Below are 27,310 nucleotides of genomic sequence, written 5' to 3'. Positions count from 1 at the left end.
AACAGGTATATAGTTTCAGTTTTTATTTTTTGAGGAAGATTGGCCCTGAGCTGACATCTCTTGTCAATCTTCCTCCTTTTTTTTCTTTTTTTTTGCCTCCCCAAAGAAAGCCCCAGTAGATAGTTATATGTCATAGCTGTACATCCTTCCAGTTGCTCTATGTGGGATGCTGCCGCAGTACGGCTTGATGAGCGATGCATAGGTCTGTGACGGGGATCCGAACCAGCAAACTCCTGCCACTGAAGTGGAACGTGGAACTTAACCGCTAGGCCACTGGGCCTGCCCCTAGAGCTTCAGTTTTACAAGATGAAAAGAGTGATGGGGATAGATAGTGGTGATGGTTGCACAACAATGCGAATGTATTCAATACCACTGAACTGTACACTTAAAAACGGTTAAGATGAGGGGCTGGCCATGTGGCCAAGTGGTTCAAGTTCCACGAACTCTGCTTCAGCAGGCTGAGTTCACAGGTTCGGATCCCTGGCGTGGACTTACACCACTCATCAAGTCATGCTGTGGGGGCGACCCACACACAAAATAGAGGAAGACTGGCACAGATGTTAGCTCAGGGATAATCTTCCTCAAGCAAAAAAAGAGGAAGATTGGCAACAGATGTCAGCTCAGGGCGAATCTTCCTCAGCAAAACAACAGACAAACAAAAAAAAGGTTACGATGTTAAATTTTATGTTATGTGTATTTTACCACAATAAAAAAAAATCCATCCTTATTTTTGAAGTAAGACTAACACCATAAAAATACTCATGATGGGGCTGGCCTGGTGGCGCAAGCAGTTAAGTGCGCACGCTCTGCTTGGCGGCCCGGGGTCCGCAGGTTCGGATCCCGGGTGCGCACTGACGCACCACTTGTCAGGCCATGCTGTGGTGGCATCCTATATAACGTGGAGGAAGATGGGCGCAGGTTTTAGCTCAGGGCCAATCTTCCTCGGCAAAAAAGAGGAGGATCAGCATCGGATGTTAGCTCAGGGCTGATCTCCCTCACAAAAAAAAAAAAATACTCATGATAAATGACTAAATACACACACAAATCTGTACAGTGTGGTTCCATTTTTTTGTGTAGCTACAAAGAAAAAGGATTAGAAACAAATATTAATATGTATAAGATAAAAGGTGATAATTTTCTCTATCTTTTCTTTTATTTCCACAAGGGAACTACAATGAACATGTTACTTTTTTTTTTTAACACATTACTTTTACCAGCAGAAAAAAATTAAGATTATATAAATTTGGTTTGGATCAACTTTTGCTTACATTATAGGATATCAAGAAGTCAAGAATTTGAAACCTAAAGTAACTTCTTTGAATGCTTCAGCTAATATAATGTTACTTTTTATTCATATTCCTCAAGTACCATCTTCTGAATATTAATTTTGTTCTTCATAACTGAGATTTCCATTCTTTTTAAATACGACTAAAAATATTCTGCAAGAAATTCCAAAATAGAAAATTATTTCATACTTTATATAACCTACAAATTTCTCAAACAAATAAGTAGTTCACTTATATACCCATAGATAAGCTTAATATTAAATGGTATTTTTTAAAGTTAATTTTATTACAAAACCTGTTTTCACTCTGTATTTCAAACAGTATTTTATTACTTTTATTTATCTTATTCAGTTAGTCCCCTAGAGTTTATATAAAGAGACTGCACAAAATTTTTTAGCTGTCACAGGATGGTAATCTATGACATAAATTCTCTCCTTCATGCTCATTTCAGGAAAACCCTAACAAAATACTGACTTTCAGAAAACTCTTTTTCTTTAAATTCAACTGTATAAAATGAATGAGACTATTATTGAAAACTACACTGTGACCATAAAAATTTGGTAAAGGAAATTTCTAAAGACTATCACAGAATAAATGTTTATTAGCCAATTCACACGCTAAGTTTTGAACTCACTGGAGCTGTTTCTACCTTGGAAGTATATAATTTTGCTGCTTTTAGAAATTAAATATTCTTACAATTTCATTCAGACATGGTGCCTAGTATATTAACCTAACGAGAAAGTATTAGATGACTGAGGCTCAATTCTTTACCAGTAGGTATATGGCTATAAACACAAATGCCTAAGATTTCAACTGAAAGGTGCCTCAGCAATAACCAAATGTATTAAGAACTAATTAGCTAGCCAAGGACGCCGACAGGTCTAATATGTGATAGTAAATAAAAGGAAGAAAGTCTTGCGCTTGAGAATATTTTGATAAGATGGACAAAACCTGTTTTAAGAGTTTGAACTGCTAATTATTAAATACATTTATAAACATAATTACACACTTTTCCTTAAAGATATGTAAAAACAAAAAATGAGTGAAAGTAAAGTTCAAATTACACATTAGTGTTAGAGGGTTTTGTTCTGTAGTATAGGCTTCTAACAACTTCTGGACAAGAAGCAAGGCAGATACAACATTTGGCACTAAATGTATGACATTACATACATGTTTAAGGTGCTTTGAATTTCCAAGTAGCTCAACTTGTCTCTGTTAAAATATCTATAGTTTTTAATTAGAAAAAAAATGAGAATGTTTAACATTCCAATAAGAAATTTCCATTAGACATCAACAACCAGTTATCAATGTAACCTATAAAATAACTATAATTTACCATTTGGTCATTTTTAGAACATTTTCACAAGCATTATTTTATTTGATTCATATAACAATCCTGTTAGATAATCAGTATCAATTTCATTTGGCTGATTAGTAAACAGTGCAGGGCATTTAAGTCAGTTCTTCCCAAACTTTAGTGTGTACAAGAATCACTCAAGAACACATTAAAATGCAGATTCAGGTAACCTTTCCCCACCCCAGACTGAGGTGGAGCCCAGGAATCTGCATTTTAAATAAACAACACAGGTGATACTGGTACAGATGGTCCCCCCCGGACCCAGCCACATCTTTGAGGACACTGATTTAAGTAACCTACTAAGGTGGTAAGTGGTCTACAACTCCATTTTTACTCTGAATCAAAGTTTCCAAATGTTTAGATGGTAGAGCTTTGCAGATCTCCATGAAAGATACATAAAATTTTAAATAAATTGAAAATACTACATTCAGTTAAATACCTCTTAAACTAAACTCCAGTACAAATAAATGGTAGCACACATCCAAGTTGTAAGAAACTTAAAACTGAGGAGATTCTACCATAATTTCATTTTGTCCGTGAAATGCCAGAAAAGATGATATCAAATTATCTTACTAGCTTCTCATGGTTTGAATACCGTTGTATCTTACTGAACACCGAGTTAAAACTTAGGTGCTACACATTCTAGGAACACAATGAAAAATTAAAAAGAAAATTCAAAAGCACTTAGAGTACAACTTTGTGAAGATACTAAAAACCACTGAACTATACACTTTAAAAGGGTGAATTTTATGGTATGTGAATTATATCTCAATTTTTAAAACGGAAAAAAAGCACTTAAACAATTTCAAACACTAATATTTGCCAACAATTTTAAACTTCTAAAACATTACATCCGCATTACTATTAAATAGCATGCTTACTTTCTGGCCTACATCATAGGTACTAAAGACCAATGTAGAAATAATAAAGAGAATAAATAAGGCCACTAACTTGATAATGATTCTAAATAAGAATTTAAATATCACTGTTGGGCCGGCCCCGTGGCTTAGTGGTTAAGGGCGCGCACTCTGCTGCTGGCGGCCTGGGTTCAGATCCGGGCGCGCACCGACACCGCTTCTCCGGCCATGCTGAGGCCGCGTCCCACATACGGCAACTGGACGGATGTGTAGCTATGACACACAACTATCTACTGGGGCTTTGGGGGCAAAAAAAAAAGGAGGAGGATTGGCAATAGATGTTAGCTCAGAGCCGGTCTTCCTCAGCAAAAAGAGGAGGATTAGCATGGATGTTAGCTCAGGGCTGATCTTCCTCACAAAAAAAATAAATAAATAAAAAATAAAAATCACTGTTTATATGTTTATTTGCTCTCAAATTTTTCCACTAAGTCCCACTTCATCTGCCTTCTATAATGGTGTTATTTTCAAATTCTTTAGTAATATATTAGCACTTATATTTTACTACTAAAATAATCTTTGTATTTCTTAAACTAGATATATAGTATATAATATACTGAAATATAACAAGATGGTTATAAGCACCAGGCTTTGAAGGCAAACTATCTCTACTCTGCTTCTTACCACATACATGACCTCAAGCAAGAAAGCAACTTACCCTCTCCGCCCTATTTTTTCATAGGGATGTGGTGAGAATTAAACGCACCAATGTAAAGTGCTTAGAACAGCGCCTGGCCCTTAATAAGCATACCATACATGTCATCTACTTTAATTACATAATTATTATTTTTATGGGAAAAAGCATCTCAGCTTACACAACTCATTAAAAATCCTGATACTAAAATTTCGCTTTACTTTACCAAAGAGCTCAAACATTTAGGAAAGTTGGGCTTAATATCTTATTAAGCAGCCTCAGTGCTTATGCTATATCTACCCTATTCACAAGTCCAATTTTCTCCAACTCTGAGTCACTGTTAGCTCCTCTCCTGACTCATCACATAGAAAGGTAGACAGTCTGGAATATAATGGGTATGCCAAAAGGCATTTCTTAATCTACCTGGATTTATAAGATTCACTAAGTGGAACTTGTCCTATATAATGTTCAATAAATATGCTGAATAATTATGATAAATTGTGTTTACTTAAAAGTGCTTTTTATATATTAAATACTCCTTCAAACTATGTTTGTTATAACCCATCATGACAGAAAAACAACACATCACTTCAGTAAAACCAAAGATCCACATTTTTTGACTGATAGCCAAAAACAGATTTATATTTTGATGGCCTGATTCTCAAAATTTTGCCAAGCAAACTATAGACGAGAGGGTCAGCAGCAATCTCCGAGCCTATAAATTTGATCTTAATTTCTATTCAATTCCATACCTTCAACTGTTTTCCCTATTCAGATGTTTAAACTATTTAAGATAACCTCTAATAAAAAGTTAGGGAAAAAAATCTAGGGAAATAAACTAAATAATGCAAAGTAGGTTAATTCTTAAAAACTCCCCTCTCCTTAGATGCAGAAATACACAATAAAACACAAAAACGTTAAAAATACTGCTCTACCAATTATTCACTTTCCGTGTGATCTTGAGTCACTCACACTCCCTAAGCCTCCATTTTCTCCTCTGGAAATGGGGATAAAGAGTAACTGTAACTACCACACAGGATTGCTGAGAGCATTAATTAAAACAGCTTTACATGGGGCCGGCCCGGTGGTGCAAGCGGTTAAGTGCGCGCGCTCCGCTGCGGCGGCCCGGGGTTCGCTGGTTCGGATCCCGGGCGCGCACCGACGCACTGCTTGGCAAGCCATGCTGTGGCGGCGTCCCATATAAAGTGGAGGAAGATGGGCACACAGCTTTACATAAAGCACTTTAGCCAACCACTATGAAAATAGTAAGCTTCAATATGTGTTAACTTTTATATTTAAATCAAAACTTCAGTGTCATTTGACATCTACCTATTGAAAGATTATATTTCCTACGGTAACCATCTCTGTTAATCCTTTCATGCAAACCTACTCAATGGCAATAACTTCACAAGCACTCTGAAAACAGGCCTCTAACTGTCAAAGGAAGCCTTCCTCAACCATCCCTTTCCTCCTTGAGCTAGGTATCCTGCTCAGGAAATACACTGTATTTAACACCGTACATACCACGTTTACTTATATTACTTGAAAGCCCCTTGTGGGCAAGGCCCGTGTCCTATTCATTTCTGTATCTCCAGACCACAGCTCAGTAGTTCTTAACCTTGACTTGCATTAGAATCACATGGGGAGCTTATCAAAATACTAATGCCTGGGATCCACCCCAGACCCATTAAATCAGAAAAAGGTCAAGCAGGCAGAGGGCAAGTAATCAGCATGAAGGAGCATGTTTTTAAGATCCTCACATGATATTAATGTGCTGCCACAGTAAGAACCACTGCACTCTGACATTTAAAACACTATACAAACAGGTATGTATACACGTACGTGTGACTATATATATAAATACATAGGTATAGAAATATAAGTGTCAGCTCAAGATGCTCATCCTCAACAGCTTCTCTCAGCCCAATCACCTCTGCCCTTTAAACACACAATGTTTCTAATAAACAATTAGCTACACTGCCTTAAGATAACTTTTAAACTGTTAACTCAGTACTTAAGTTTTCTCACGTAATTTTGCCTTATTCTCCTTCCTAGATCACAGTCTTGCTCCTTGAGAATATACACTGCCTTATTCTTCTTGTTTCCTCCACAGTGCTTATGATAGTGTCTTGAACACAGACATGTAATAAACATTTGATCTAATAAACATATACAAAAATTACTGGCAGGAAGTATGTCACCAATTATCCAATTTGGGCTATTATGCCAAAAAAATAGAAAAAGTAAAAATTTAGAAAAAAGCTTTTAAAAAAATCTCTTAGTAAATGAGAACTAAAGTTTATCTCACTAATAAGGATCTGTATATCCCCACTTCTTATTACAGTAAACATACCCAGTATCCCATTCCCATCCAACACTTTCAGTTTCTGACCTTCTTCCTTGCTAAAACTATCTTCTAGTTGCTTTTGATATCTTTAGCTGCTGTCAGGTATCTTTATAACAATTTTATAATACTCCGTAATTAGTAAAATAAGTTAATGAAAGTCACAATGAAGTTTAATAAATATTTCTTGAAGCAACTTAATGTTATATCAACCACTAAAATAGGCTCTTTGCATACAAAATACATACTAATCTACTAATATAAACTTGGTTGGGAATACTGTCTGAAAATAAGTCTTATTCAACATTATACATAATACAAGTCTACTTCTGATGACAGATTGGTGATTTTCTGCTTTTATAATATTTTCATACCTGAAAACTTGGTAAAATACTATATGACTTTTTACAACAGAAGCACTAAGTTGTATTACACAACAAACTCCACAGCAACTAGCATTACAATGTTGAAACTACTAAGAAAAGTGAATGACACACAATTCTAAAAAAGCAACCACCTAAAGATATGAAAATGGTTCACCTGTAAATTTTGCGTCATATGTTTTACCACTATTAAAATAATCTGAAAGTCTTAAGTTGTTTTTAAAAAACTGAAAATACGGGGAGGAGGCACTCAAGAAGTAAGCCTGTTAATTACACACTGGTAAAACATTACCATGTTTTGTTGGGTCCTACAGCATGAAATCGATAGAGCCAAAGTTACCACAAAAAGAAAGCAATCCTCAATTCCCTATTCAATAAAAAAGGGTCAAATTCCACAGACAAAAAAATGGTACCCTGGGTTGTTTGTTTTTAAGGAAGATTAAATTTAGGAGTTGCCAACACCCAAACGGAAAACATTCCAGAGTATTAGACTCAATTGTACTGAGGAGTCATCTACATTCTCAGCAGTATGTTCCCTTACCCAAAGCAGGAGTATTAACAAAGGATGTTTCTTAGGATCTCACAAAATACGCCATACTTATTTCCCCCAGTAAACATTACCCTTGTTAAAAAACAGAAACAAAAAAAGGTACTTGAGAAATAACAATTTTAGCACAAGCAGCCAAACAAGAAATGAAGTTTAACATCTGCCAAGATATTTCCCAAAATAAGACCCCTGACAGATGAACAATGAGGAAAAGATTGAAAATGACAAATTCTTTTATTTGGACCATCAGCTCCTTTTAAAAATAAAGTTGAGGAATGCAGCTTTTCCAAAGCCTTGTCTTCAGTTTTCCCTCAACCTTCCTATTTTTAACTAAAAAAAAAAATCCTAGAAATTTGATTACCACTCTTATGAATTCCTTTTAAAGCAATTTAATGAATAACAGATCTTTTGTGCAAGTAGCAAACCGCAGAGGACAGTTTTGCTGGCTGATAAAAATCTCTCTGAAACATTCATGTAAAAATATACCCTTCAAAGACAAACACTGATTTTCCAGGTATGGAACTCATATTAAGACTTAAAAACTTGGATATGTTTGATATACACACCCTAACTTATTGCAAATGCTTTTACTTAAACCACAATTAAAATTAGTAAATTCTTATTAATTACTTACTGGGTGTCAAAGTTGAATAAATTAAAAGGTCAAAAGCAAAAAAAAAAAAAAAATTTAAAACCTAAAGAGCCAATGAGAAAAAGATGCAACTACTTTGGGTGAAACAAGGTTGTTGAATTACTTCCCCAAACCGGTGAGCTGCTACTAAAGTAATCAAAACTTGTTTAGGATTGTTTTGTTTTGTTGAAGGTAGAGAGAGGTGCGGCTATATGCTAAGGAAAAATGTTTCACCAGTCACTCTAATGGGAAGATGCTGCTGCCTGCAGAAATGTTTTGAGATTCCTCAAAATACCAAAAAAAAAAAAAAGAAACCAACCCTACCGCAAATGTTTTCCAGAATACACACAGCCAAATATTTAAATAGGCGATCATCTTAGCAAAAAGAACTGTGGGTTGCTACAGCGTTCCTACTGTCCTAAACATCACTCAGAAAGAGACGGAGTGTGTGTGTGTGCGTGTTGGAGACTGCCATCTACAAAAGCTAGTTTATACATAAAATAGTGCATATACTCATTTGGATATATCTATCTTGGGTTCAAAGAAAGATAAAAAGATAAAGCTGTCCTGGATAGTGCTAAGGCCACGTTTTCTTCACAGGTGCTACTAAACACTATTAAGAGAAAAGAGGAGATAAACAATCTGATAACTTCAGACCGTCACGTGGGAAGCTAGAGTATGTCGTCATCACCACTGACCAATTTTTCTAACTGATCAAGCATAAACAAGTCTAGGGGGACAAGTTCCGGAGCTACGAGTGGTCTTCCCACCACTCTGAAGAAGGACCCTGGGGCTGAGACCTTCGCCAAGAAGCCTAAAAAGCACGTGTCCTATTGGGTTTGGGGAACTCTTCCCAGGAAGCATTTGTCCAGAGGAAAACTCCATCACCCTCTGCCCGCCTAACTCGGCGAAAGGAGAAGAAGTACGAGCCGGAGGGGGACCCCTGGGCCCGGGGAGCTCCGGCTCACAAGGCGGCCGCCCCCAGGTCCGGCGCGGCCCGCCCGCTCACCTCCGCGGCGGGGATGTTGACCACGCCGGTGGAGCGCCGCTTCTCCCGCAGCTTCCTCTTCTCGATCTGGCCCTTGCCTTTCCTGGCGCTGGGGCCCGAGCTCTTGCCCTTCTCCGGGGCGCCGTCCCGCTCCTCCTGGTCGCCCCGGGCCGGCGGGGACCCCGAGGCGGCGGCGGCGGCGGCGGGGGGGGGCTCGTCCTCGGGGCGCCGCGGGCCCGGGGCGGCCCGGCTCGGCGCCGCGGGGCCCCCGGTGCAGTTCACGCCCCCGGGCCCGGGCCCGGCAGGTGCGGCCGCGCCGCCCGCGAGGTTGTTGTTGAGCTCGTTGGCCACGGCGGCCGCCGAGGGGCCCAGAGCCCCCGCCGCGGGCTTCCCGGCCGCGTCGCCGCTGCCCCCGCCCGGGGCGGCCGGGCCCGGGGGGTTCTGCTTGGCGCGCATCTTCTCGCGCTTCGCCTTCCACTCCTCCAGGAAGTCGGTGGTGCTGCCACTGCCGCCGCTGCCAGCCCGGTAGCCACCGGTCGCCATATTCCCAGCGGGGCCGGCCGGCGCTCACCTCACGCCGCCCGCCCCGGCTGCAGCGGCCGCCGCCTCTTCCTTCCCGCCGCCCGGAGGATGCGAGGCAACGACCCCCGGCGCGGGGGCGGCCGCGGCTCCCCCAGCGGCCGGCCGGTCTGGGGGGAAACACAAAAGGGGGCGGGGAAGGGAGGCGTCAGGTCCTCGCCCGGCCCGAGGGTCTGCCCGCGGCCGCGCCCCTCCGAGCCCCAAAGAGCGCGCCCACTCGCCCCGCCAGCCGCGGCCGCCGAGTCCCCACCCTGCAAAGTTTCTCCGACGCACCTACACGGCGGGCCGGGCGATCGCCGCCCCTCGAGGGGAGGAGAGAGGGGTTGTCCCCACCCCCGGCCCGCCCGCCCCCATCCCCACCCGGGTCAGCGCCCGCGGCGGTCGGGGGACCAGGGCCAGACCCCGCCACCTGTTGGCCCGTCGCAGCTCCCGCCCCTCGCTCCGGCCGCCGCCGGCCCGGGGTCCCCGCCCCGACACCCCACGCCCGGGTCGAGGCGCGGAGCCCCCAGGCTGCCCGCGGAGGAGGCGGGACGCGGGGAGACACCAGCCGTCCGGCCGAGTGGGGAGGGACAGTGCGCGCGTGGAGCGCGGGCGGCCGGGGCAGCCGCTTACCTGGGAGGAGCTGGGGGGACGAGGCGCGGGGCCCGGGCGCGGGCGCGGGCGCCCAGGTGAGCCGAGGCGGCCGCGCGCAAGGAACGAGCGGCAGCAACCCGCCGGCCGGAGCTCGCGGTTCTCCGGGCTGGGAGGGAACGAGGGGCGGAGGGGAGCCGAGCGGCGCCGAAGCGCGGGCGGAAAGGGCCGAGCCGGGCGCGAGGGGCGCGGCGCGCGGGGGGAGGTCGGGTCTGCCGACGCCCCGCCCCCGGCGCTCAGGTGCGCGGCGCCGCCGCCCGCCCCGCGCCCGCGGGCCGCAGCGCACATTCCTGGGCTCGCGGCCTCGCGGCGGCCGGCCTCCCGGCGCCGCCGGCTCCGGGGCGGGAGCGGCCCTGCACGCCCTCACCCCGTCCTCCTCTCCGCCTCTCGCGGCTCCCGCCACTCTTCCTTTTAAGTACAAGACACATTCTTCGAGGGAAAGTCTCGAATGCTGCTGGCTGAGGGAAAAGTACCATCAACTTGCGATGATTCAGGGCCGGAGTAGCCAGGATGGGAAAACGCTCGCGCGTCCCTTTTCCTCGTCGCTGTGCCCTCTTCAGATGCACTAGGGTGGCAGGCAGGAGAGCAGAAGGAATTGAAACAAACCCAGCATCCTCCTTCTAAGAAAAGTCTGTGGTCTTCTGGTGAAAGCGTCAGCTAAAAGGAGAGGCTTAAATTATCAGTGAATTATCACCGGGTTACTATTATCTTAGGCTTGCAGGAAAAAATTAACATTTCGACAGTGTATTGTATTGGCGATCCCAATGAATTTGGAGTTTTCCTCTTAACCCTGTCTCTACACCACTCTTTACAGATAGTGAATTTAGCAGCAAAGCTCCCTCCCAAAGTACTAAAGCTGCCCTAATGCTCATCTGATATGAGCTGGGGCGCTCACTCTTTTCCCATCCTTAACACACCATAGGGAAAATCTTACCCTCAGCTGCAAGTCATCTGAGGTTTCCAGATCAGGGCTGGGTGGGCTGCCACTGACAGGCACCTGAGGAGATTGACCTCCCTCTATCCGAGTAATGCCATGCACATCATTGTAGGGCACACATGTACAAATGCCAGGTCACTGTTTTGTGAAAAGTAGGCGAGCCCTGAGTCACACTCTTACCTAACAAATCTTTGTTCCTACTTAGTATTCGCCCAGGTGGCACATGGTGGGTGTGCAGTCAGTGTGTGCCTGTGACAGGAATGAGAACAGGAGAAAGTGCTTCACATGCTCTTTATTTCTCAGAGGGGAAGTCGTGCAGTTCTGGTCTTTGGTCTGGCTGTTGGGGTGAACATGTGTGGGTAACGGAGAGAGCTCTGGAAAAATCCTTAGAAAAGTAAAGGCCTTCCTTGGGAATAGATTTAAAAGGCTGAGCCTAGCTGGTACCAACCTGGGTGCACCACCTGAAATCCCTCAATTATAGATGCATTATTTTGTTTTTTGAGTTTTAGAGAGAGTTGGACATTAAAAAGATTCACATTAATATGCTTGGAGGGGCTGCAGGAGACAGTGAAAAAAAGGAGATATTCTGCCTAGACACATAGTAGCTGAAAGATCTTGGTCATGTTGTTTAAATTCTCTGAAACTCAGCTTTCTTTACTATAAAAATCAGCAATACTGGCATATATTTTTAAGCCACTGTAAGAATTGACACCGCATGTTAGGTGTGCTTGGTTCAAGGAAAGTACTCTGTAAATATAGTCCCTTTTATTAATAGGGTATCAGTCAGAGTCCAGGGTCTCTAAGAAGTGGGGGGTCGGAGGAAAGGCAAAAAAGATAAGGTACTGAATACACAATTTAAATTTGAAAATGATAGACTTTGAATGAACGAGGATAACACTGATGCCACATAAATTTATCACTGCATCTCTTGACTTCTGAGTCAAGAAGATTGGCTACCAGTGACTTGTGTGGCTTTGGACAAGTTGCTTAACATTTGTGCCTCTGTTTACTTACATATAAAATGAGGATAATAATACTTCCTACCTTGTGAAAGTGTTGTGACAGTGCCTGAGATCCTTAGATAAAAGGTAGTATGTGAGTACCAGAGTAGCTATTATTACTCTATAAAGCGCCCTAAGAACCATGGATGAAAGAGATTATTGAGGTACAAAGCACTATGTATCATTATCATTTATTATACCTTTTGTCTTTACCTTACCATTCTCAATATTCCCAGAGATATTTCACAGCCAGACTGCTTCCAACATTGCAACAAGATGTTTAGCTGAGTCAGTCCTAAATTGCAAAATGTTTGCATATCATCAATCTTTATGTAGAGTGTTCTGATGAAATAATCCTCAAAGACTCAGAGCTTGGTTTCCCAACTGCAGCACTATGGACATTTGGGACCAGATATTTCTTTGTTTGGGGGGTTGTCCTATCCATTGTAGGATGTTTAGCAGCATCCTTGGCTTCTACCTACTAGATACCAGTAGCTGCCCGCACCCCCAGTTGTTACTTTGCCAAATGTTACTTGGCGGCAAAATTTTCTCCAGTTGAGAACCTCTGAGCTAGCCTAAAATAATTTTGGTGACCCACTTCCCCTTAATAATAAAGGGAAATATGATGATGCTAACAAAACAAATAAAAAGATTCATTTTACTATGTCCGAGTGAAACTTATTCTAAATGTTAAGTCAATGTTTTCCAGGCAATGGATTAGCTATGATGTGAAATAGCCTATTTGTATGTGTTGAAATAAATAACAGGATATTGAGAAATAGCCATTTTGCCTTCAAGGCAAATATCTCTGTAGCATATGCAGTTTACCATCTAAAAGAAAAATAATAGATGTACATAGTTTTAAAAGTTAAATACTTTAGTTCTACAAGGATTATAACAACAGCAATCCCCTACCTACCCTTCCCACTCCCCAAACCCCTCCCAGAACTTTAAACTCTTTTAACTGTTTCTGCTAATATAGCTATTCATATTTAATTTTTAAATGTCCTTATCTACTATTCTACTTCTTGATTTTTTCCATTTTTAGATGTCCTTTGCTGACTTCCTAATATAGAGGAAAATGTAGCTGTCTTACACTAACTATGCATACACTTTTCTTACTCCTAAACTCCCACTATATTTATATCAAGATTTTTATTGAATAAACATTCAGTGTTTATAGTGTTATGACTATGAAAATATTGTTCACAGCTGAGCCATGCAGTGCACTATAATTGCATTTCTTTTTTTTAAACTGTTTTTCCTTATTGCACAACTATTTCTTTTTCCTGCAGTTAAAACTTGCCTTTTTTTTTTTTTAATCATTGGCTTAATATTTTCTATATACCACTCACAAATTTACACCCAAACTTTCCTCCTCTCAATGCACTTAATCATGTCGGGTAATCCGTAGTTCTATTTCTCTTTTTCTTGGAGACATCTCTCCTGGAGCCCTCCATCCCCTGCTCTAGTCTGGATTGATTTTAAGGCTCGTTGCTCCGTGGTCATACTGGGAATCATTTCCTGTGCAGACTCGTTGTTTCCTGAATCCCATATTGTCCTCTTTCTTGTTTTTTCCCCTCATTTTAGTGGAGTACATCCTCATATTCTGGGGATAGGATTACACATTCCTGGAGAACTTGCATTTGGAAAACATTTTTAATTAATCTCTGCACTTGCGTAATTGTCTGGTGGGGCGTAGGACTCTAGGCTAGAAATCATTTTCCTTCATAATTTTGAATGCATCACTATATCGTCTTCTAGTTTTCAGAGTTGCTGTTGAGAAAACCAATGGCATTCCGATTCCTTTGTATTTTCTCTCTGGAAGTTTTTGGAACTTCTTACCCAGATCTTCTGAAATATCTTGAAGATTTGCCCTGATTTTGTCTTTTTCGTTATGATATTAGGCACTCAGTGGGCTCTTTCAACCTGCTATCTGGCCTTCAGTTGGGAAATTTCCGTATCCGATATCTTTGATAATTCTTCCCTTCTATTTTCTCTGTTCTGTCTTTCTGTAACTCCTGTTAGATAGATGTTGGACTGCTAGCAGTTCTCTAATAATTTTTTAATCTTTTCTCTCCTAGTTTCCATCTCTTTGGCATGTTATTCTACTTTCAGTGTAATTTCCTCCACCTTATACACCAATCTTTCCATTGAGTTTCTGTTTCTGCCGCTATTTTTATCGAAGATCTGCTTCTTATTCTCTAAATGTTCTTTTCCCGTAGCATCCATTTCTTAGGTCACAGCTTCATCGTCTTTTCTCTCCCTAAGGAAATTTCTTTACCTTGTCTTCTGCTGGTCCTACACGATGTCTGTTAGCTATATGTTCCTTTTTTTCTTTTTGGTTGTTTTAGTCTTCATCTTTCATGTTAAAGAATTTCCTCATCAGTCTGCTGTTCATTCATATTTAAGATTGAAGCACTGAAGAGCAGATTGGATGCTCTGCTGTGAAAAGGCAGAGCTTGTTGACCAGTGGGCCTCATTTGGGGGCTGGTGTCTGGACCCAGGCATTTTGTGGAGGCGTATGTCAAATGTCAGCATCTATGGGGCTTTGCCTTTGGCCAGGTCAGTTTCCCTGAGAGAAAGTATATTTCTGCCTGTGTTGCCAGTTGCCAGCTGTTCCAGGTGCCAAGCAGGGAAAGGGGACAGGGAAGTCTCGTCACTCAATATACAGGTTTCACGCAGTCCCTGTGCTCAGTATGGCAGGGGTACTCAAGTTCAGTACATTGTGATTCAGCATCTACAGAGCTGAACTTCCAGTCCTCTGCCAGGATCAGGAGAGAGCCTCCTTCCTACTGGGCCTTGCAGACAGGACTTGAGAATCCAACTGTTCCTTATGTGGATTTGCAACTAATTCTTCTGTTTATACCCTCATCCTTTGCTCTCTTTCAGAGGTATATGCTGCTGCCTCCAGTTTCTGAGCTTTCTTCAGTGTTCTTCAGGACAAAAAAGGTTACTTCTGGGGCCCTGTGGCTTAGCAGTTAAGTGCGCATGCTCCGCTACTGGCGGCCCAGGTTTGGATCCTGGGCGCACCGACGCACCGCTTCTCCGGCCATGCTGAGGCCGCGTCCCACATATAGCAACTAGAAAGATGTGCACCTATGACATACAGCTATCTACTGGGGCTTTGGGGAGAAAAAGAGAAAAAAAGGAGGAGGATTGGCAATAGATGTTAGCTCAGGGCCGGTCTTCCTCAGCAAAAAGAGGAGGATTAGCACGGATGTTAGCTCAGGGCTGATCTTACTCACCAAAAAAAAAAAAAAAAGGTTACTTCTTATTGGCTTTGTCTCTTGCAGGTGTTAGAACTCATCTTCCTCTGCTCTGCTAAAGTCTGTTTTCCATCTTCCATCTTCCAAAATCTTGTTTTCATCTCCCATCCTCTGTGTTGTTACTGGTTTATCCTATTTCTTTTGTTTTAGTGAAGTTATTTGAGGGAGTGGCTATAAAACGTGTGTTCAATCTGTTATGTGTAACAAGAAGCCCAATTCATACATTTTGCGGATTTCCAGATATTTTGAAATCTAATCTGTGATGAGGCCAGATCAGCAGAGACCTCTACATCTTATTTCCCTCCTCACTGAATCACATCATAAGCCCTTATTGATCGACACTATTAGAAAGAGCTCTGTGAAATGTGTTACATTTTCTGTAGGCTGCTTTTGAAGATGTAGCCCATTGCATTACATAATGTTCCTCTTATAAAAAACCTTGTAAAAAATATCTGCCATTCATATTAAGAATAGTTGTATTTCTCTTTTGTTACTGCTTTTTGTTTAACCATATAAAACTATGTGTTATATAGCTAGTGAGTTTTCCCTTTTTCAGTTGACTGCCAGTAATCTTAGGCCAGATTTGTGGCCTATCCAAGAAAGATCTAGGTTTTGTGGTGCCTGAAGCTCCTACAATTTAGGAGACCTTCTTTAAGAAAAAGAATGCGTAAGAAAATAAATATTTAGAATGAGCAAGAAATCAAAAAAATTACAAATTTAAAAAAATTGAAAAATACTGTAAATATCACAAAAACCCAGAAAAACAACCTAAATTATTCATTAATTTACTCTCTGACATATTTCTATAACACTACTTACCTCCACTTTTGTTATTGATTTTATTATCTATTGGTGCATAAAATATGTAAGTTCAAACACAGATGTATCCACTATTTGTAGTACAAATGTATAGATTTGTGCACCACAAACATAGGAACTCTGATAAATACTATTTCATACTATTATCATCAAAAAAGGAAATAATATACCGAGCATTTATAATTTTATACCTTGTGTTATTGAATATATTCCTGATGGGAGAGAACTTGTTTTGACTATATGTCAATGAAAACAGAACTTTCTGCTTATTTTACACATCTGATGATTGGAAGAATTTCCTACAGACTGGCTTTAATGCCGTCAGACTCACCACCTCCCTACAAGGAATAACCTCCCCATTTCTCTCATCAACCAACTTCTCAGTCACTCTGACTTACTGAGGACCTTAGCTCCTGGCTGACTGTCGTCGTCTTCTATTCATGTCAGTTCTTAGCAATAACATGTACGAAGATAATCTATCCAATCTCCTGGCATCTCAGATACTTGACCTCCTCACTTCCAATAACCATTTCCTCTTTACCTCCCTTTAGTCGGGCATTCCCACAGTCTCTTGACTTTGTCATCACCAGCCAACGAACCTCCAAATTCTCAGTATAAACATCGCATTTTCCAACTACTACCTCCTAGCCCTCCAGCACACTTACTCTAGCAACCCCACTCCGACCATTTTTTGATCTATTGATCCTACCAATTTTTCATTTTCTTTCACTCCTTTTCACATCCTAAATTCCTTACTCAGCTTAGATTCTAAAGTTTATCATTATTAGCCTCCTCTGTACCTGCACTTGACAAGCTAAATAAGGTTAATTGAACACAGAAAGGCATCTTCCTGACCCTACTTTAAATGCATGACTGTAGTCTCAACTGGGCAGTCCATACTGTCTGGCAATCCTGCAATCCTAGGAAGCTTGCTCTCCTGTGCTCCAAAGTGGCTAATTTACATCAGTCCTTTAAACCTCCAATACTTCCTCATGCCACCCTTCCTCTCAGTTGATGAACTTGCCTTCATACTTCATTGACTAAAGTAGGACCCATCAGAGTGGAGCTCCTCATCTTCCTAAGACAGCTCTTCTCACTTTCCTACATACTTTCCTACTCTCTGCCTTCTTACTTTTAGGTGAAGTTCTTTACTCTTTTCAAAGGCAGTCCTGCTATCTGTGTCTTTCCCCTGTCAGGGGCTTTGTTCCTACAATGATCCTCTCTTGTGCATAATCAATTTCTTATTCTCTATTAAATTATTCCCTTCAGCATACAAAAGAACTCTGGTAATTCTCTCTATATTAGTTTTCTATTTACTGCTGTAACAAATTTCCACAGACTTAGCATCTTAAATAACATAACAGTATCATCTTACAGTTCTGTAGATAAAGGTCCTACATAGGTCTCATATGGCTAAAATGAAGGGGCCAGCAGGGCTGCATTTCTTTCTAGAGGCTCTCTGGGAGAATCTATTTCTTTGCCCTTTCCAGCTTCTCAAGGCCACCCACATTCCTTGGTTCATGGTCCTTTCAAAGCAAGCAACATCACGTCTCTCTGCGTCACAAAATCCTGTGATTCTTCTGCTTTCCTCTTCCACTTTTAAGGATCCTTGTGATTACATTGGGCCCACCTGGATAATCCAGGATAATCTCTCTATTTTAAAGTCAGCTGATTAGCAACCTGAATTCCATCTTCAACCTGAATTCTCTTTGCTACGTAATTTAATATAGTCACAGGTCCCAGGGATTAGGGCCTAGAATTCTTTGGGGACCATTATTCTGATTACCATATCCTCTTAAAGAAAAAAACTTCCCTTGACTCTAGAATCCAGTGTGGTCAATGTCCTATTTCTCTGTTGATGTTCACAGTCAAAATTCTTGGAAGAGTTATCCTTAGTCCCTGTTGCAATCCTGTGGGACTGAGCCATTAACCCCTGGGGTCTGTGCTAACACTGGGTGGTTAGTGTTATAATTGAATTGTAGGACATCCAGTTGGTGTCCAGAGAGTGGGAGAACTGGTTAGTGTAGGAAAACCCCAGGCACATATGATGTCACAGGTGTTAAGAGCAGAGGAACATAGTGTTTCCCTTTTTACCTGGTTCAGTTGAAGATGTGATTTCCTGACAACCCAGCCACTGCACTCTTGTGTTTGTAACCTAGAGAAACTCTGACATGTACGCAGGGACACCTGACAGAATTGTTTACTGCAGCACTGATTGTAGTAGTGGAAAAATGGAAAAATTACCTGTAGTTAGCAGAAAGGGGATATATAAATTATAGTTTATTAGTCCAATGGAACATTTATAGCACCTCAGAAACATCACTAAAAACCAGTTTCAAACGAATATGTAAAGTATGATACTATTTATATAAATTCCTAAAATGTATAATAATACATATATTTTTTTTTGACAGATACATACTTTTGTAATATAAACACATACCAAATTCAGTTTATTAGTTACTTCTGAGGACAGATGGAGGGAAAATACGTAGGAGTTGTAATGTTGCTGTTATTTATGTTTTATTTCTTTAAAAAGAAAGGAGATCTAAGATAAATGTTGCAAAACATTAACATTTGTTAAATCTCAGTGGTACCTAGGCTATTGTTATATTATTTTTTGGTACTTTTGTATGTTTGAAATATGCTAGAATTTAAAATAATTTTTAAAGGAAAATGCCTGGACTTATATAAGTCATTTCATAAGAAAACATCTGATTTTAAAAGGCTGAAACTTTAACAAAATTGGACTTGCTCAATGTGTCTTGGGGCAACCTTAAAATGTCCCTATTTTTTTTTTTTTGGCCAAGCAACAGAAGACACAAAATTGTAGAGAACTTAATGAAGCCATGTACCCTGGCAATATGTGAAATGGTTTATGGCTTGGGGCAAAGGAAGACAACTGAAGCCATACCGATTTCAAAAGGCACGATTCCCTTTAGAATCACTGATCTAATATCTGGAAATGGGTCCCTTGACAGGCTCCTAAACCACTTCCCTTCAGCAGGCAAATGACTGGATGAAGCTGCTGATGCCTCTCGTTGTAACCAGCTCCTCATTATCCTTCTTTGTTTACACAAAGGTGACATTGAAGAAGTGTTCCAATTTTCCTGATCCCCCTTTGCACACTCGACAAGCCATTGTCATTCTCCAAATGGTGAAAAAAATGTCTTTGTCAAGGACAACTTTGTGTGGACGGAAGGTTTCTGTTCTCTGGGCACAGATGGAGCACCCGAGAAGCTCAGCAACGCCTGCTTGGGCCGCTGTGCTGCAGATGCTCCTTGCACATTGTCGTGACTCATTGCTCTCAGCATCCACGGGACTTGGGCTGTGCCAGCAATTCTGACAGGAGTCTTGTCTACTTCGGGAAAGTCATCGACTTTATTAGAGCCTGGTCCTGACCTTGGGCTTTTTGAGAAATTTTGACTAGAAAAGAGATCAGAATAGGAAGCTCTTCTCTATTACACTGAGTCCACTGACTTTCCAAAGAACAAATCTTAAAGTATGTGATTGAACTTCATAAGTTGTATGTGTGCTCACAAGAGAGAGACGGAGAGGGAGACAGACAGAGAGAAAGACAGAGACACGGAGAGAGAGAAAAGCCTTCGCAGAACAATTTAACTGGGTGGAGTTCATTCCTAGTTTTGTTACATCAGATATTTTCGACCATGAGACTACGGTAAATGTTTTGATTCAAGGTCTCACATAGAGCGTTATGGATGCTGCTAAAAGAAACCCCACCAACTCTCGTAGCTCAGCGGCCATTTCAGAAAGTGAAGATGGGATGCAGGCAACAATGTCAACTTTCCAGTGAGCAGGAAGGACTTTGGTCTGAAGCCCCTTGAGAAAGTCTTGTTAGTTTCTCTGCAAGCAGAAATTGTCACTATCTCAAAACACCACAGAATTCTTTTGAATGTTACTTCTGCTCGGATGACTTTAAAATTAAAACATGAATTCATCATCCTTTTTGGCCCACGAAAGCTTCGATGATATATGTATACCTCACCAAAGACGGTTCCATTGATTTACAATGGTGATGATGAGGCATGAATTCAACTCAGTTTTGGAGTATGTTCTTTGACCTATATGACCCAATGTTTTCAGTGCTTCTTGCCATGAAAAAAAAGAAAGAAAGAAAATGAGATCAAATGGATGACATAGACAAGCCAACTTATTCAAATCAAAAGGAGCCTTTCACTGGAATTTACTATTGAGTAAAGTAAGGTTGCCTTTTATTTTACTGACACTTGGATTTAATTTAAATTAATGAAGAAAATATTTTGCATAACAATATTTATAGCAGTAATTCATTGCTTACTATGAACTAGGCATTGTGCTATGAAAACTGAGCCATAGAGAGAGGCATAGAGGCATGGTAACTTGTCCAGTGTCACACAGCTAGTACATGATAAAGCCAAATATTTCAGCACATGTTTGTCTGATTCCAGGGCCCATCCATATTATATGTCAAAGGAATTAATTTTCAATGCAATAAAATAAACTGAGAGCAAACAGCAAACAGCTCAGTTTCTGTGCATTTTTTTGTGAAAGATTTGTTTTGATTTTATCAAAATTTCGGGGCTTCCTAATCAGTGATTCTTAGGGCTCTGATCAGCTGGACTAGCCAAACCATATGACTTGGGCTTTCTGAGGAGCACCCCCCACCCTCTTTGCATCCTGGCGTCTGGCACGTAGCAGGGGCTCCATGTAGTCTGTCAAGTGGCACACAGGCAGGACGGCTGTTCTAAGTCTGTCCTGGCAGTAAGCTGACTGTCTCCCAGGACTTGACTTGGGAGGTGGGAACAGCTTGGGGCAAGAAGTATTCCTTGGTGTGTGTACCATAGCCAGCCTTTGATCCCTCAGCTCTGTGGATTCAGAACTCTGATTCACCAGCAACTGAAGAGCATATTAATGTCTCAGGGACACAGGAACATTAAGGTAGCCCACTTGCCTGATGTCTAAGAGCCAAAAAACTCATTGATTTATAATGAAAAATATGAAGGTCAGAAACACAGGCATGTTCAAGTCGCCATGAACAGCATGTATTCTCCAAGACAGACCTACCTGGGAGGGAAAGCATAGCTGGAAGTTCACCTGGGAAATATGGAAAGTGAACAAGAGTGTTCATTAGAGGAATCCAGTGTTTACTGGCCTCTGCTAAGAGAGCCCGAGACATTCATCTCCACAAACAAGGCAAGTCCTGCCAAACGGAATAGAACAGAACTGCTCTCCCTAAGACATTTGCATTCCGACTCTTGTTTGCTAAGGAGGCTGCTAACTCTGCTACTGATGGATACATTCTTTCTTTGTATATGCTAATAATTTTAATCTGGTTATGGTCACATTTTATTGGTCAGACCTCTTTCAGGTGAATTTGAATATCTCTGCAAAATCCATTTCATGAACTTTTTAAAGTTTAATTCTCCCAGGGCAATTTTATTGGTGGGCGTTCTACTGTAACTTCAGTGTGCTGATGACTAACATTTTCTAAGGCCACTCACTAGAGGTCCAGTCCCTTGATCTTCCAATAGAAATTGCTCCTAATTTTAAAGTCAATATATAAACTGGGTGAAGAAAAGGATTACAGTCATTCACTCAATGAATATTTCAGGGGCACAACTACTGCATGTCAGGTTTGTTCCATGAAGTTACTGTTTAGGGAATGGAGTACAAAGATGAATGACAGCTCCTGCCTTCAAGGAGCTTGCAGGTGTGTCAACAGCACATATGTAAACAAAAACAGACACCATAAAAGAATATCTGTATAAAAAAGCTTGTGGACAAAATGATGGTAAATAGAAACAAGAACAAATGGCTGTGGAAGCACAGACTGAGGACAGAGACGGCTTCATCAAGGAGGAGTAGGAGATTTTTTAAGTAGACCAGAGAGGAAAGCGCACTGCAATAGATGGAACCACTCATGCAAAGTACTGAGTGTGAAGTGTCTGCAGGCAAGGGGAAGGTGGAGCCCGTGAAAGGCTGCGAGGGGAGACAAGGCGGGGCTGGAGGGGACACAGGCATAGGGGTGAGACTAGTTCAGCTCTGCAGGGCCCAGGGCACGGGAGACCTTTCCCACCTCCCTGAAGCCCCTTCCCTCTTACCCCTGGAACACTCCTCTCTCCATGTTTGCCTCTCGTGCCTCTGGCTATTCATTCTCATCTATTTCAGAAGCTTCCATTTTCGACAGTCCATTCTTTAAATCAGTAATTTTTAAAAATTAGTTTTTGACTACATAATGCATGTTTGTGGAACAATATTCAAAAGCTATAAGGGCAAAATGTGAAAAATCAAGTTTTCCTCCCACTTATGATGGCAAGCCACACAGTTCTGTTTTCCTGCTCCCAGGGACAACCACTGGTACCAGCTTCCTGCATCTCCTTCCAGAAAGATTCTGCATAGACAAGCAGAGGTACGTGTGTGTACATGAATGTATATGTCTGTATATGTATACGTATGTAAGTACATAATTGTTTACACAAAGAAGAGAATACTATTGCATCCTGCTTTCTTCACTTTAAAAAAGATTTTGGAGATCTTTCCATATTTATTCATTCTTTTATTCATTCATTTAATGAGTATCTATTGAGTGTCTACTGTGCGCCAGGCATCCTTAGGTGGTGAAGATACAGCAGTGGACAAAATAGGCGAAATCTCTGCCTTCATAGAACTGATATTCTAGTAGAAGAGGTACAGGAAAGATAGACAAAAACCAAATAAGCAATGAAATATATATAGTACGCCAGATGGTGATAGGTGCTATGGAGAAAAATAAAATGGGGTACTGGGAGGGTAGAAATTGGAGAGTGGCTGCAGGGGTCTAAAGTGGGGGAGGAAGACCTCATTCCTCATTGGCCCAGGAGCATTCCATCAGGGGGGTGTACCATAATTTGTTTAATCAGTCCTCTGCTGACAGACAGTCACTGTTTCTAATATGTTGCTGTTTCAGTGATGCAGTTCTTGCACATATGTCATTGGACACATCTAAGAGTATATTTATAGGTTAAATTCCTAGAAGTGGAATCACCATTTCAAACGGTCTGTGCAGTTCTAATATTAATGGATATTGCCAAATTACTCTCTGAAGAGTACCAATTTACAGTCCTTTCAGCAATGAATGAGAGGACCACATCTTCATCAACATAGCGTGTTGTCGAAATTTGTGAGTTTGCCTATCTGATGAGTAAACCATGAAATCGTATTATAAGTCTAATTTGCATTTCACTTTTTATGATTGAAGTTGAGTGTCTCCTCACGTGTTTGAGACATTTTTATATCTTGTTAACTGTTCGTACCCTTTGCCAAATTTTCTATTAAGTGTGTGGGACACGGGAGGGTTGTTTTTTTCCTTTTCATTTCTGATTTGTAGAAACTCTTCTTAGTAAATAATTTACTTAGCAAAGAATTTACATCTTCTTTGGAATGTGGGTAGGAAATATTTTACCCAATTTGTCAGTTCTCTTTTGACTCTGTTTATAATGAATGGTTTTTGTGATGCAGAAAATTTTTATTACTATGTAGTCCAATTAAACCATCTTTCTTACAGCTTCAGATATTATTTCAAAAATTTCCTGTGTTTTCTTCTAGTACCTTTACAGTTTGTTTTTAAATATTTAAATATTTGGTCCATTTGGAATTCATTCTGTAGAAGGTGTGAGGAATGGCTCCAATCATGTTTTTCCAACTGGTTACCCAGCTGTCCCAACACCATTTTATTTTTTGTGAGGAGATCTGCCCTGAGCTAACATCCGATGCCAATCCTCCTCTTTTTGCTGAGGAAGACTGGCCCTGGGCTACCATCCGTGCCCATCTTCCTCCACTTTATATGGGACGCCGCCACGGCATGGCTTGACAAGTGGTGCGTCGGTGTGCACTCGGATCAGAAGCGGCAAACCCCGGGCTGGCGCAGCGGAGTGCGCGCACTTAACCGCTTGCGCCACCAGGCCGGCCCCCATGATTTTTAAATCCCACTTTTTCACATGCCAAATTCCAATAAGCATTTGAGTCCAATTTAGATTTTCTATCAAATTCATTGATTTGACTGTTCATTTATTCTACAAATGTGCATTATATGTGCTAGGCACTGTTCTATACATGCATCAGCGCCACATTTTAAAATGTTTTAGCTTGTAAAATATGTTTTACTATCTGATAGAAAAATACGTCTCAGTTTTCTTATTTTTTTAGACTTTTTATTTGCTTGTTTTCCATTTGAACTTTAGGATTAGTTTTAGTTCCAAAATAAATCATCTTGGTGTTTTTATTGGGAGTACACTAAATTTATGGATTAATTTAGGGAGAATTGACATCATCATGCTGAAATTTCCTGAAAAAGAGCATGGTGTGTCATTGGGTACAGTTTTTTTTTGTCCCTCAATAGTATTTTCATTTTCTTTATATAAATCTTTCACGTGTTCTATATAGTTTACCATTTTTCAGTTTTTCCTTCTAATGGTTGTATAAAAGACTGTAGTGTCATACTTGAATTTTGAATTCTCTTATTGTTTCTAACAGTTTTTCATTTGATTCTCTTGAGTTTTCTGAGTAAACAATCAAACCATTAGCAAATGATGATAATTTTGCTTCACTTTTTCCAATTTTTATTTTTATTTGTTTCTGTTATCTAATTATGTTGGCTAAATAATAGTGGCGATAAAAAAGACCCTTAACTTTTTCCTGATATTATTGGGAATGCTACTGTAATACAAGCTCCTTTGTCATAGCTAGAAGCAGAAGTCTCCATATAGAAGTTTTCAATCATAAAAATCTTGGGTGCTTACCAGAGATCAAACTTTTTGAAAGTGAAGAGGTTTATGCATAGGTTCTTTCTAGTGATGGGGATTCATCATAAGGATATTTGGAAAAATGAGGGAGACCAGAAATGATGGCAGTGTGGTTGCTAATTACTCTTTGTCTCATTCTTTGTTGCTATTCTCATACTAGTCCAACATTTTTACACATATGAGGTTGTTTGAAATTAATCTCCTCAGGAGTTACAGGCTATATACAGAGGCAAATGTCCCAAAAGGAAACTTAATTGATAGAATTTTCAGTGTTGTGCTCTGAAATTGCTCATTCTTTAAAGAATGTACCAGAGGAGAATGAAATTGCCCAACAAAAGAATAGGAAGAGAGTACGAAATCCCAATAACCGAGTAGAACACTAACTCATCAGCCTCTAATTAGCCAAATCTTGGCCTTAATTTAGAGACTATTTCTTTTTTTCTCGAACATACAAAAATTTGGCCCCTGCTTGTCTAATCTACCAATACTCAAGTTTTTCTGTCTAGAAAAATTGCTTTCGATTGTGCAAAGGCTTTCATCTTTATCCTCCACAGCGCCTTAAATGTAACAGATATTTAAAAAGATTGTTGAATGAGTGAGGGTCCGGTAATTAGGTCACCCTGTGTGGTTTTATATTTGCGATACGTTGCAATGTCTGTTGAGTTAAGGGAGGGCTTTAGTTACTCTGACATATACAGCAGCTTTTAAAACAATGATGAATGTACATAGTTTCAAAATGTCATATTACTATAAAAATATGTTTATAGATTGCTAACAATTGGATTTGTTCTGAGACTTTATTAATTATTATGGCTAAAATTTACTCTATCTTTTTTTTTAAATTTTTCTTTTAAAATGTCCAAAAGACATTTGTAACCCTCTAAATCTGTTACATGTTTACAGCATGTATGTTGAGATAAGGACATTTCCAAAGCCCCAAATTGCTGACTTTTAGAGGTTTTTGTCTCTGATTTTTTTCAAGTTATAATGGTGGGAGTATAGAGTTGAATAACTTATGTACTACTCTGTGTGAGACAAGACAAAACTAGGAAAATTTTAATAGTCTGGAAGAGGTTTGTCAAACAAACAAACCCTTTGGTTTAATTCTCTAAGCTCTATTTAGGAGATCTGATTGATTCAACTGTCACAAAATAATATCACTTTCCTCCATGGGTTAATTCTCATCTCAAGTTCCTGGCTATCCTGTGGATCAGCAGCTTTCAAGCATTTTGACCACAATCCACAGTAATAAATATATTTTATGTTGTGATCTTATGCATACATGCATATATGCATATAGTTTCTTAAGATAATACTTAAGCAATCTACATATTTTACACTCTGTTATTTTGTGTTCTTTGTCTTATCCTATCCCATTCTGCTCTATTCATTTAAAAAATTGCTAGTTGTGACTTGCTAAATTGATTTCACAATTCTGCAATTTGAAAAACAATGCTATAGATCAGTGCTTCTCAAATTTTAATGCTCACATAAAGCACTTAGGGATCTCAGTTAAAAACGCAGATTCTGGGGCTAGCTCAGTGGTGCAGTGTTTAAGTTCACGCATTCCACTTCGGCGGCCTGGTGTTCACCAGTTCGGATCCTGGTCACAGACCTACTCATCACTCATCAAGCCCTGCTGAGGCGGCATCCCACATAGAAGAACTAGGAGGAACTACAACTAGGATATACAACTATATACTGGGGGCTTTGGGGAGAAAAAAGAAGAAAAGAGGAAGATTGGCAACAGATGTTAGCTCAGGGCCAATCTTCCTCAAAAAAAAAAAAAATGCCGATGCTGACCCAGTAGGTCTGAGAACCTACCTGCATTTCTAAGAAACTTGCAGGTGATGCTAATGCTGCTGGTCTGTGGACCACACTTTGGAGAAGGAAGCCTGTAGATATTTGTCTTTGGGTTTTTTGGCCCAATCTCTGGGTTAATCAGCTGAGGCAAGGGTCTTAGAATCTTAGTATAAAGCACGGAGATTTATGCACAAGGATTTTTGGCCAATTTGTTGAGAGAGAGCTGTGGCCGTGGTAGGCATTGAGAGCCGCATAGACTCTTACCTAGTACAGCGATATTTAGTTCAGATATTGAAGACTATAGCATTCATTTAATAAGTACTTATTTATTTTATACTTAGCATGTGCCAGGCCCAATTCCAGCATAAGATAAAGTCCTTCTTTTCGTATTTTTCATTTTATTGGGGT

At 40.6% G+C, this 27,310-nt stretch overlaps 1 protein-coding gene across 1 annotated transcript in view; it reads right to left on the bottom strand.

Annotated features, from left to right (window-relative positions):
* PAWR (pro-apoptotic WT1 regulator) overlaps positions 1-9,697 on the bottom strand; it is a 101,115-nt gene extending 91,418 nt beyond the window's left edge. Inside the window, exon 1 of the mRNA XM_058568731.1 lies at positions 9,106-9,697. Coding sequence (XP_058424714.1) covers positions 9,106-9,627 — 522 coding nt within the window. The 5' untranslated portion in view covers positions 9,628-9,697. The remainder of the gene's footprint in view (positions 1-9,105) is intronic.
* Positions 9,698-27,310: the final 17,613 nt, after the last annotated feature.

Source organism: Diceros bicornis, chromosome 25 (assembly GCF_020826845.1).
Source record: "Diceros bicornis minor isolate mBicDic1 chromosome 25, mDicBic1.mat.cur, whole genome shotgun sequence".
In the NCBI taxonomy this organism is placed as follows: domain Eukaryota; kingdom Metazoa; phylum Chordata; class Mammalia; order Perissodactyla; family Rhinocerotidae; genus Diceros; species Diceros bicornis.
The sequence above is the reverse complement of the archived record's forward strand: the minus strand, read 5'-3'. Positions and strand labels throughout refer to the sequence as shown.